General features: G+C 38.2%; 1 protein-coding gene across 1 annotated transcript in view; it reads left to right on the forward strand.

Moving 5' to 3' along the window:
• HOMER1 (homer scaffold protein 1) overlaps window positions 1-9,938 on the forward strand; it is a 132,034-nt gene extending 122,096 nt beyond the window's left edge. Inside the window, exon 9 of the mRNA XM_032847808.1 lies at window positions 7,019-9,938. Within this exon, the coding sequence (XP_032703699.1) occupies window positions 7,019-7,207 (189 nt within the window). The 3' untranslated portion in view covers window positions 7,208-9,938. The remainder of the gene's footprint in view (window positions 1-7,018) is intronic.
• The last annotated feature ends 992 nt before the right edge of the window (window positions 9,939-10,930 follow it).

Consider the following 10,930-nt stretch of genomic DNA (forward strand, 5'->3'; position numbering starts at 1 on the left):
TTGCCTTCAGCTCAGGTCATGATCCCAGGTTCCTGAGATCGAGCCCCGCATCGGGCTCTCTGCTCAGCAGGGAGCCTGCCTCCTCCTCTCTCTCTCTGCCTGCCTCTCTGCCTACTTGTGATCTCTGTCTGTCAAGTAAGTAAGTAAGTAAGTAAATAAATAAATAAATAAATAAAATCTTTTAAAAAAAAATACTCCTACTTACCTATATTCATATTTAAATTTTCTCTATCTGGTTTATTGTTTTTTATTTATTTATTTTTTTAAATATTTACTTATTTTAGAGAGAGAGCATGAGCGGGAGGGACAGAGAGAGAGGGAGAGAGAATCCCAAGCAGACTGCATGCTGAGCCCGGAACGCAATGTGGGGCTCGATCTCATGACCCCGAGATCAAGACCTGAGTGGAAGCCAAAAGTCGGGAGCTTAACCAACCGTGCCACCCTGGCATCCTTGTCTGTTAGTTTTTAATGATAGCTGACTTTGAACTATTACCTATTAAATAATTAGAAGCTTATTCTCCTTTTCTCTTTTCCTTTTTTTTCTCCTGCTTTTTAGTTGTATTATTTCTACCTTGTCAGAATAAGTAGCATTTGGGGGTTGGGGGGAGCTCCGGTTTGGCTCAGTTAAGCATCTGACTCTCAGGTTTGGCTCATGTCATGATCGCAGGGTCATGGGACCCAGCTCTGCATTGGGCTCTGTTCTCAGCTCACGGAGTCTGCTTGAGACTCTTTCCCACTCTGCTCCTCCCCCTACTCTAGCTCTCACTCTCATTCTCTCTCTCTCTCATAAATAAATAAATAAATAAATAAAATCTTTTTTAAGAAACTAACATTTTTATATTATTTTTTAACCATTGTCCTCCTTTGTTTTAGTCTTTGATATACATTACATATGGTATATCTAGTACCACCAGTCCTTTCTCTGAAGTTTCTACAATAATATGTTGGTTGGATGAAGCTTTTCCTCTAGTAGATGGTTCCAGAAGAGCTCATGGGTTTAAGTGGCTTTTTAGAAGACTTAGTACTACGGCGCCTGGGTGGCTCAGTCAGTTAAGCATCTGCCTTCGGCTCAGGTGGTCATCCCAGAGTCCTTGGATCAGGTCCTACATTGGGCTCCTTGTCCGTAGGGGGGCTTGCTTCTCCCTCTGCATGCTGCTCCTCTTTTGTGCTCTCTCTCTCTCTCTCAAATAAACAGATGAAATCTTTAAAAAAAAAGGGGGGGGTAATTTTAAAATAAATAAATAAATAAAATAAAAGACTTAGGTGACAAGTAGATATAGAGTACTTGGTTCATAATTTTCTTTCATTGAGTTTCTTGAAAATGCCACTCCATTTCCCTTTTTATGTTGCCTTTTTTTTTTTTTTAAGATTTATTTTAGAGAGCATGAGCAGGGGAAGGGGCAGAGAGAAAGGGATAGGGAGAGAAGCAGATTCCCTGCTAATCATGGAGCCCAGCGCAGGGCTAGGTGCCCAGGACCCCAAGATCATGACCTGAGCTGAAATCATGAGTCGGACACTTAACCACTGGAGCCACCCTGGAGTCCCTTATGTTGCTTTTGAGAGATCTATTCCAGTCTACTTCTCTTGCCTTGGAAGTTTAGCGCTCCTGTGTGTGTGCCCTGAGGATTTTTCCTTTATATATATATGCATATATATATATTTAGATTTTTATTTATTTATTTGACAGGGAGAGAGAGGGAACATAAGCAGGGGGAGCAGCAGGCAGAGGGAGAAGCAAACTCCCCACTGAGCAGGGAGCTCAATGTGGGACTCAATCCCAGGACCCTGGGATCATGACCTGAGCTGAATGCAGACCCTTAGCTGACTGAGCCACCCAGATGCCACTTTTCCTTTATTTATTATTTTTTTTAAGAGTTTATTTATCTACTTGACAGTCAAAGATCACAAGCAGGCAGAGAGGCAGGCAGAGAGGGAGAGGGAAGCAAGCTCCCTGCCGAGCAGAGAGCCCAATGTGGGGCTTGATCCTAGGACCCCAAGACCACTACCCGAGCCGAAGGCAGAGGCTTAACCCACTGAGCCACCCAGGCGCCCCTTCCTTTATTTTTAATGTCTAAGAGTTCTACTAAGATATTTCTCAGAATTGATTTTTTTGAGGGTCAGTGTTTTTAGGTACTTGGTGGACCCTTTTAATGTGTAGATTTGGGTCTTCCTTTATTTCCAGGAAGTTTTCTTATGTAAAAGTTTTAAATATTAGCTTTGTCCTATTGAGGTGTGTTCTTAAGGAGCTCCAGTGATATGTAGTTAGGTGGTCTTTTCTTCTCTTCTATTTCAACCACTTTCTCTTTGACCATTTCCGCTACGTTATCTCACTTGCATTCCCTTGAATATTTAAAAATAATAAATGAGTAAAGCATAATGTAATTTAAATTTAATTAATTTAATTTAAATTAAATGCATTTAAATTAAGTTTTATGATTCAGTCTCTATTTCTGATATAATTTTGCCTTTTTCTTCTATTTCTCTCAGGGTTTAATCATTCCTGTTTTTTGGTTTTTTGGCTCTTTTCTGTTTTTAGTGTTTGATATCTGAGTCAGGCTCTATTTTGAATGCCTGTTTGACAATATTTAAAGTTCATTTACTTATTTTTTTAGTACCATGTACACCCAGCTTGGGGCTCGAACTCATGACCCTGAGATCAAGAGTCATACTCTTTTCTGACTGAGCTAGCCAGGCATCCTATTTGACAGTATTTAATTCAGAATGGAGGCTTCTGTTTTCTTGCGCTTCATAGTTGTGTTTTTTGTTTTTTTTTTTTTTTCGGGGGGAGGGGGCAGTGCTTTTCTTTTCATTCACTGAAGTGTCGAGATTTTCATTTTCTGTTTTCATCTTAGGATAGTTTACGTAGATGAAGATAGCTCACACCTTTGTATTTTGTGGATTGAGTGGCAGTTTTGAGTGGCTTACAGATTCTCAGTTCAAAACCACCCTCTTTTTGGAAGATAATGGTGGAGAGGCTATGTGTCCTTCCGTGCTTTAATTTTCTCTTGTCTTAGAAGACTGTAAGTTTCCCTGTGTTGCTTCTTCTCCTTTACTGTAGTGTGCCAGCAGGCTTCTTTCTCTTTCTTTGAGCCCATTTCTCCTCTCCAAGACTGCCTCCTGTCTCGTGTGCACGAGTAAGTCAATTCCTTGTAGTTCCGCTTTGGTCTACCACAACTTTGTTTATTTGATTATTCAGGATTTCAACACTTACAGGCTTTAGGGTTATTAGAGTTCAGTCTTAAGCCTTTTGTTTTCCTCTTCCCTCTGTTCGGCTTGCTCCATGACCCCGCCTTGTCCTTTGCAAAGGGTTAGAGAGAGAGCTTGGGAAATGTCTTTGCTGGAAATTGAAATTTGATTTGTTCTATTTCTTCTAGTTACTTTGAAGTCATGGAATCTGTGTGGTGTTATTCTTATTATTGATTTTTATAGTTTGGGAGGATGGCTGAGAGATATCAGCGTACAGAGTCACCATTATCTTGGTGTCCCAGAAGTGCTTACTTTTTTGTTGCCAGTCTCCTTGTTCTAGAATGCGTGCTACATTAAAACAAGAACTCTCTTTATTTTCTGCTCTATCTCTATTGCTAGTACATAGAAGATGCTTAGTAAATAATTATTGACTGTCTCATCTTCAAAACTTGTATACGTGTCTTTTGCCCACTTTTGTCTTGAATTACTGATTCTTCTTTTGATGGTTTATATGTTGTATTACATATGAAGGTTGATGACCTAATAGGGCAATATATCTTGCTTGTAACAGCTTAACATGGGAATCAGCTGTCAAAGAATTTTTCTGTAACTTTTATTTAGATTAAAAATGCAGGATTTATGGGGCGCCTGGGTGGCTCAGTGGGTTAAGCCTCTGCCTTCAGCTCAGGTCCTGATCTTAGGGTCTTGGGATCGAGTCCCTCATCGGGCTCTCTGCTCAGTGGGGAGCCTGCTTCTCTCTCTCACTCTTTCTCTCTCTGCCTGCCTCTCTGCCTACTTGTGATCTCTGTCTCTCTGTCAAATAAATAAATAAAATCTTTTAAAAAAATAAAATAAAAATGCAGGACTTAAACTGGCGGAAGATGAGCCTGATCTAGTCCCAATGATGATGGTGATAATTGTGTAAATTTGTTTTAATCATGCTAGTGTTGAGGTGCCATATCTAACAACACAGAATGTGACCTTCTACCCACTAAGATTTTATACTTGCAATTAGTGCCTTTTAAAGCACTCGGAAGCAAGTTAGCTTCTGGCCTCCATTGCTTTATCAGGACTGAACCAGGTCTCTGGATTCCCCCAACACATGCTTACATGTCAGTGAAGAAGCAGCAGCTAGTAGCACAGATATGGTTAGAAGCAGAAGAATATGTTAAGAGGGAGAAAGAGAGGCTTGGAAAACAGGAACATAAGGCAGACTACTGGGAATTTCCCACCCGCCGGGGCGCCGGTTGCCTGGTGTTGGCCCGTGTGCACTGACGGGGTTGGCCATTCTTGCTCTAGGATTACATTCTCTGCCTCAGAATAGACCAGCACTGTCAGCACTGTATTGGATCCCTTTCGTTATCTGACTCCTAAAATTCCTCCAATCAGAGAAATGGCTGAGAGTATGACACTCTGTCTAGGGAGAACAATGCCATTTTAATAGCTGAGGAAATGTGGTGTTTTGCATGCTTCCATTGAAAATGTTTGCATGTTTCATTGATTGGCAAGGAGAACAAGGAAGCCTTTCACTGTAAGGAAGGCTTCAGAGGGCATACTGGGCGGTGCCTGGTGAAGTGGGTGTTTTCTATTGAATGACATTTGGTCTATTTTTATAGTTGGAAACATTCTACTCTTAAGCTTATTGTTGAAGCAGGCAAGAGAGCCTGCTGTGCAATCATGAGTGGAATTTTTACATTTGATCCGGGCTCTGTTTTCTCCCTCCTAGTTTGGAGCCTCCATGCATGTGGCTTCTGCATTTATAAGTATTTTATTGGTTTCAAATCCTGCTCACTGTTTACTTATCTTCCCTTTGTGGGTTATTCACAGGGAAGAGATTAGAAACATACCTGGGAAACCTCCAGCCCTAAATACTTTCATATTAGATTGGGATTTCTTAGAATCTTCATTTATTACTCATTAGAGCTGCTGTATTCTAGTATTTTCCCAGGTTCTAGTGGCTCCTCCTGGCATTCTAAGAGTAAGAAGCCTTACTCTTAGTTATTTCTGTCAGGGCAGGTGAACATTTATATTCAGACTCCTAGAATAGGGTTACTTTCTTAGATGTATTCAAGCCAATTTCCCCATTATTTTCCTCAAAAGTTTAATTTTTACAGATGTTGTAAAAAATAAATTTTGGAAAAAAGTGCCCATAATCCTAACAACAGCAGCCCTTTTCTGTTTGTACAGTCATTTACAGTCTTTGTCCCCATGCATACCAGTGTTTGCCCGTTTGCACTGTGCTGCTTCACATTCAAGGTTTTTTCTCATTTAACATTTACTGGATTGTCTTTCAAAAATTAAAAAAAAAAAAAGTTCCACCATCCTTTAAACTTGATAGAATTTTTATAAGGTTTACATTTAAACTATGTATTAACATTTGAAACATAGTATTTTCTGAGGGACGCCTGGGTGGCTCAGTCAGTTAGGCCGCTGCCTTCGGCTCAAGTCATGATGCCAGGGTCCTGGGATCGAGTTCTGCATCGGGCTCCTTGTCCAGCAGGGAGCCTGCTTCTCTCTCTGCCTCTGCCTGCCACTCTGCCTGCTTGTGCTCTCTGACAAATAAATAAATAAAATCTTAAAAAAAATCTTCAAAAAAAAATATTTTCTGAGGCTGATTCATATTGTATTATTAACACCAGAATGTTGTCATTGTCCCATATAATTGACATATGTGAGTGAGCTTTCCAGAAAGGATATGTAACTTACAACTAACTGCTTATCTGAATACCTTGTGTAAAGTGTCATAATTGGTTTTCTGCTCTTTTTCTCAAAGTTTTAACCAAAACTAAATCTCTGGGTTATTAGATCATTTTATTTTTTAGAATCTCTTACTATATTTGTCATGTTTAGAAACACTTCTAGCAATACCTCCTAATTTTTAAGTATACTAGACTTGATTCTGTTTTTTTTAATTAATATTTTGTCATAAACTCTTACTTGCCTTTTGTCATTTTTTTTTCTATGATTTGCAGTATGTTGGAACTGTCAGCTTTATAATTCTCTCACATGTACACTTATCATAGATCTTGACTATAGTTTTTAGCCATTGAGCTTCTTCCTCTGCCACAAGCACTCAGTTGGATAGTGAGGCAAAACAAAGACTAATTAACACATTCATAGGATCCCAATACTTCCATGTTAGAGAGTTGTCGTCTCACAAGTCTTTCTCCAGAATTCCCATTAAGGAAGAAAACGTATTCTCTTTTCCTCTACCTGCTTTCAGCTGAGTGTGCTACCAGTTTGTTATGCATTAGGGGGAAAAGAGTTGGGCAGAATTGAAATATTGAAATGGGACGTAGCTAATCCACAAAATGGATCTTTTTTTTTTTTTTAAGATTTATTTATTTATTTTTTTATTTGTCAGATAGAGAACACAGGCGGGGGAAATGGCAGGCAGAGGGAGAATCAGGCTCCCCTGTTGAGCAAGGAGCCCGATGCGGGACTTGATCCAAGGATCCTGGGATCATGACCCGGGTCCAAGGCAGACGCTTAACCGACTGAACCACCCGGGTGTCCCTACAAAATGGATCTTTAATCCTCTTCGGTATTTGAAGTGCCCAGAGTGTTGCCTGGCACAAAGTAAGCAGTCGGGAAGTTTCTGTTGGGTTGGATAGATGGATTCTGGAATGAGCCTGTCAATAAAACCACATGGATTTCTCAGAGGGCCGAACTCTAAAAATCTCCGTATGTTGTGTTAACTTGAGATTCAGAAGCTCCTCTTCCCGCACGTCAAATTGCATCAACTACCGTGAAATTAGTAATAACAGAAGTTGTACTGTTTTCTAAGTTGTGAACTGACATGTGCATATGTATCACACTTTTGTTTCTAAAGGAAGTAGAGATTCGGAACAAAGACCTGGAGGGACAGCTGTCTGACTTAGAGCAACGTCTGGAGAAAAGTCAGAATGAACAAGAAGCTTTTCGCAATAACCTGAAGACACTCTTAGAAATTCTTGATGGAAAAATATTTGAACTAACAGAATTGCGAGATAACTTGGCCAAACTACTAGAATGCAGCTAAGGAAAGTTACATTTCAGTGCCAATTGATTAAAAAATACACTGTCTCTCTTCATAGGACTGTTTGGGCTCTGCAGCAAGATCGCACATAAAATCTGAATATCACTCCTCCTCCAGGAGGATGATCTTTTGAAAATTGGAATTGTATATTTCAGTGTAAATTTTAGAATTCAGCTCGTAGCTAGTTGGGGAAAAAGAGATGAAAAACTTGAACTACAAATTACCTCCATGTATATTATTGGCCATAGTTAACTAGAAAGTTATAAATAGACACTTAATGCAATCTTTTTTTTCTGATATTAGCCAATGGGAGAATTAACAATGTCTGGGTCACATCCCCTTTTTGTGTTCAACACAGTGAAGGCTATCTGCTTTTTAAATTAATTTATTTATGATATCTAAAGCTGTGTTTTGTGCAGAAACTTAGTGATGAAAGCCCTGTCTTCTGTTGTAATCTGAATAATTTCTCAGGATATTTTTGCACTGCTGAGAAGCAGCGCCATTACCAATTAATTCTTTCCAGGAGTGAGAGAGAGCTGCATCTTTAACTGAAACATACTCACTAGAGCTGGGTGGATAGCGTTCTTCCCTTTTTTTATACTGGAAGATATTTCACTCGGTGGCCACTCTGGTACACTCTGGTGTTCTTGAATCTTGTCTGCTGTATAGTTTACTTTTCCATATTGATTCCATGTATTTATGAGAAGAAACTGTCTCCCATTTTATTACACATTTTCAAGCCAACTAACGAAGGCAGCTGAGTCCCTCAGAAATTTTTCTTTTTAAATTTCTAATGAATTTGACACACAGTACTGAAATACAGCAGCCCGTCCTCAACGGTCTGGCCTAGCAATGTTAAGTATATTTACAGAATATGCAGTTACATTTATTTATATATTTTGCAAGAAATCTTTTCTGAATGATCAATGCATTTCAATTTACAACTAATAATGGTTACTGGGGAACTGTTTATTATAGATCATTTTAAGGTGTATAGCAATTTTAAAGGGGAGCCATTGCCATCAAACAGCCGATCAGAGGACTATTGGGATTGGAGCCGTGTACTGTGTCCGGGTCTTCACATCAGCCACATCTCTAGTCAAACCTCACAAGGCAATATTCTGAACTGTTAACTAGGCGTCTCAAACAGGAATTCGATCCAGTAGGCTCTTCTCAGTGAACAAGTTTTAATGTTGTTTTGATGTAATTTTAAAAGACTTTTAGCAAACATGCATTTCTTTCTATATTTCTTTTAAGAAGCTATTTTAAAAGCAAGCCAAGTGCTGTCTAGTCTGCTTATGGAGTTAGGGATTGCATCAGAGTCCATATATCCTCGCTGTACAATGCCTATGATGTTGAGGAAGGGCTCTTTTTTAAAGTGTATGCTTGAGTCTCTGACTCTATGATAGAGTCTGCAAATGCACTGACTTTGTTTGTACCCCAAAACGATGGAATTGTTAAGTACAAAATCAAGCTAATGAATCAATTTGTAACCATTTTTTCACTCACAAACAGCAACTCAACACTAGACAGTTTTGTTTTATATATGTATGTGTATGTATGTAAATACATACATATTAATTTACACTAGAGTGAAAAATAAATGGTTTCTTTCTAAAGTTAGTTTCTAAAGTGAGTTTTCAGGTGTCTCTGAAAAGTTTCTATCAGACACTTAATCATCGTGTATTCTATGTGCTATGACATCATGTAAGTTATCTCCATCTATTTTAGGATATTTTCCTCACCTATTTATTATAGGGAAGGTAAATTTAGATACACAAGCTCAGAGCTGAGATATTTCTCTGATAAATCAGGTAATAAAATTTATTTGATTGATGGAATTTTGAAGTAGATGTGATTTTATCCATCAGTTTCTGAGTAACAAAGAGCACCAGATTTTAATTTAAATAGGGGATTTAACACTAGGGATCAGGGAATTTAGTTATGAAGAGTTAAAAATTAAAAAAAAAAACTGTAAGCTGTTGAAATGGTAAGTGAATTATTTTAATGATGTAATAAGATATTTTTAAATTTTGACATAGTCGTCATTTAATGGGAAAATAACTCACCAAAATGTCTCCACTTGAATTGTATTGATAGGTGAGACATGTGTGTAATTCATTATATACATATACCCATATGTATATACAGAAAATTATTTTTAATATTTTCCTACTGATAAGTTTAAAATTGGAAATTTTGTGAGTTTTTTCCTTGTCCAATAGGGCCTAATTTTTTTTCTCTTTTTAGTGATTTCACAATTTGAGGGCTGCACCTTTAAATTCCCAGAGTGTCATTAGACGTGTACAGTATATGGGATAAGGTGGACACAAGTGCACATATAAATAAAATCTTAAGACTATTTTAAATACTCATTTACAGTAGGAGAGTATCTAGAAATCATCATTACAAGTCATAATTAGGTTGTGTGTCTACTGCAGTTTTCTCCATTTCTGTATTATATAAATAAAAGTTTGCCTATTAAAATCTGATTTTTCCCAGAGACAAGTATTATATAATGTATCTATATTTAGATCCAACTGTGGTAATATATTTATCAGAAAATGATGCTGGGGACTGTCACCTGAACATGTGGACTTGAAGGGACACAGACAAGGAGAGCAGAGATCGATCCCATTGTGTATAAGTTATTCTCTGATAATGATGAATTCTTGTACAAAAAAACGACTGAAAAAAAGGAAAATCAAAAATACAGTTTTTATTTTGAAATACATTTGTTGTTCTTTGGAGAATGTACTTTATCTTTTTTTCCTTCAGTCTTTTACAGATACTTCTGAAAAAGCATTTACTACGTGATGGCGGCATTTGCTTACCTCTTACAGGTGCTACTGGATTTCGCATTAGTGTGTTATGTTGTGAAATCCTGACTTTGACATAAAAGGTTTTATAAGTATTTCCCTGCCTGGAAAATTAGTTTTTGTTTCTCCTCTCTCTCCTTCTCTCTGCCTTTTTTCTCTCTCCTGTCTGTCTCTCTCTTTTTCCTCCCTTTCTTTTCTGCAGATTAAAAAGAGTGCATGAAGTAGCATCCTTCCTTGTCCCTCTAGAAGAAAATTCGGCACCGTCAGAATGTAACGTTCTGCTGTCATTGAACTGCTGGAGAGCAGACAAAAAGCTTGCAGGGTTTTTTGTTTTTTTGTTTTTGTTTTTGTTTTTTTTCAAGTGGAAATAAAAGGGATGCTCAAAATTAAACCACCACCTTTGAAAACTCTTTTTTTTGCCCCGTTCAAATGGACTGTCTTCTGTCACGTGTGTCCTGTAGCCTACCGTAGTTTTATTTCGCTGCAGACTGTGCAGCTCAGCGGCTCTCTCCCTGCAGACCTGATCCTCTGTCCGTTCTGGAACATGAGGCAGGCCGCAGGGAAGATGGGTTGGGTGGCAGTGTTCTGTTGGGTTTTTAAAGAAATCCTGGTTGTTAATTTGGTGTCACATGATTTTACCATTCCCGATAGGCTGTACTTGAAGTCATGAAAGAGTCTTCATTGAATTTCTGTCTTCTGTATATTTGGCATTGTTCCTTGATCATTCATGAGGTAAATTAATTTACGTAAAATCTTAAGAAAACTTTCAGATAAGTAGTTAAGAGTGACACGTTGAAAACAAATTTTCTCAAGTAGGGTACCATGCTATAATTATTGAGAAGATGATTTGCATGTGAGAGAATATTTTTTAAATTACTGGAAAAGGAGCATCGTTGGAAAGAAAACC

This window comes from Lontra canadensis, unplaced genomic scaffold, assembly GCF_010015895.1.
Source record: "Lontra canadensis isolate GAN:19392208 unplaced genomic scaffold, GSC_riverotter_1.0 scaffold4, whole genome shotgun sequence".
In the NCBI taxonomy this organism is placed as follows: Eukaryota; Metazoa; Chordata; class Mammalia; order Carnivora; family Mustelidae; genus Lontra; species Lontra canadensis.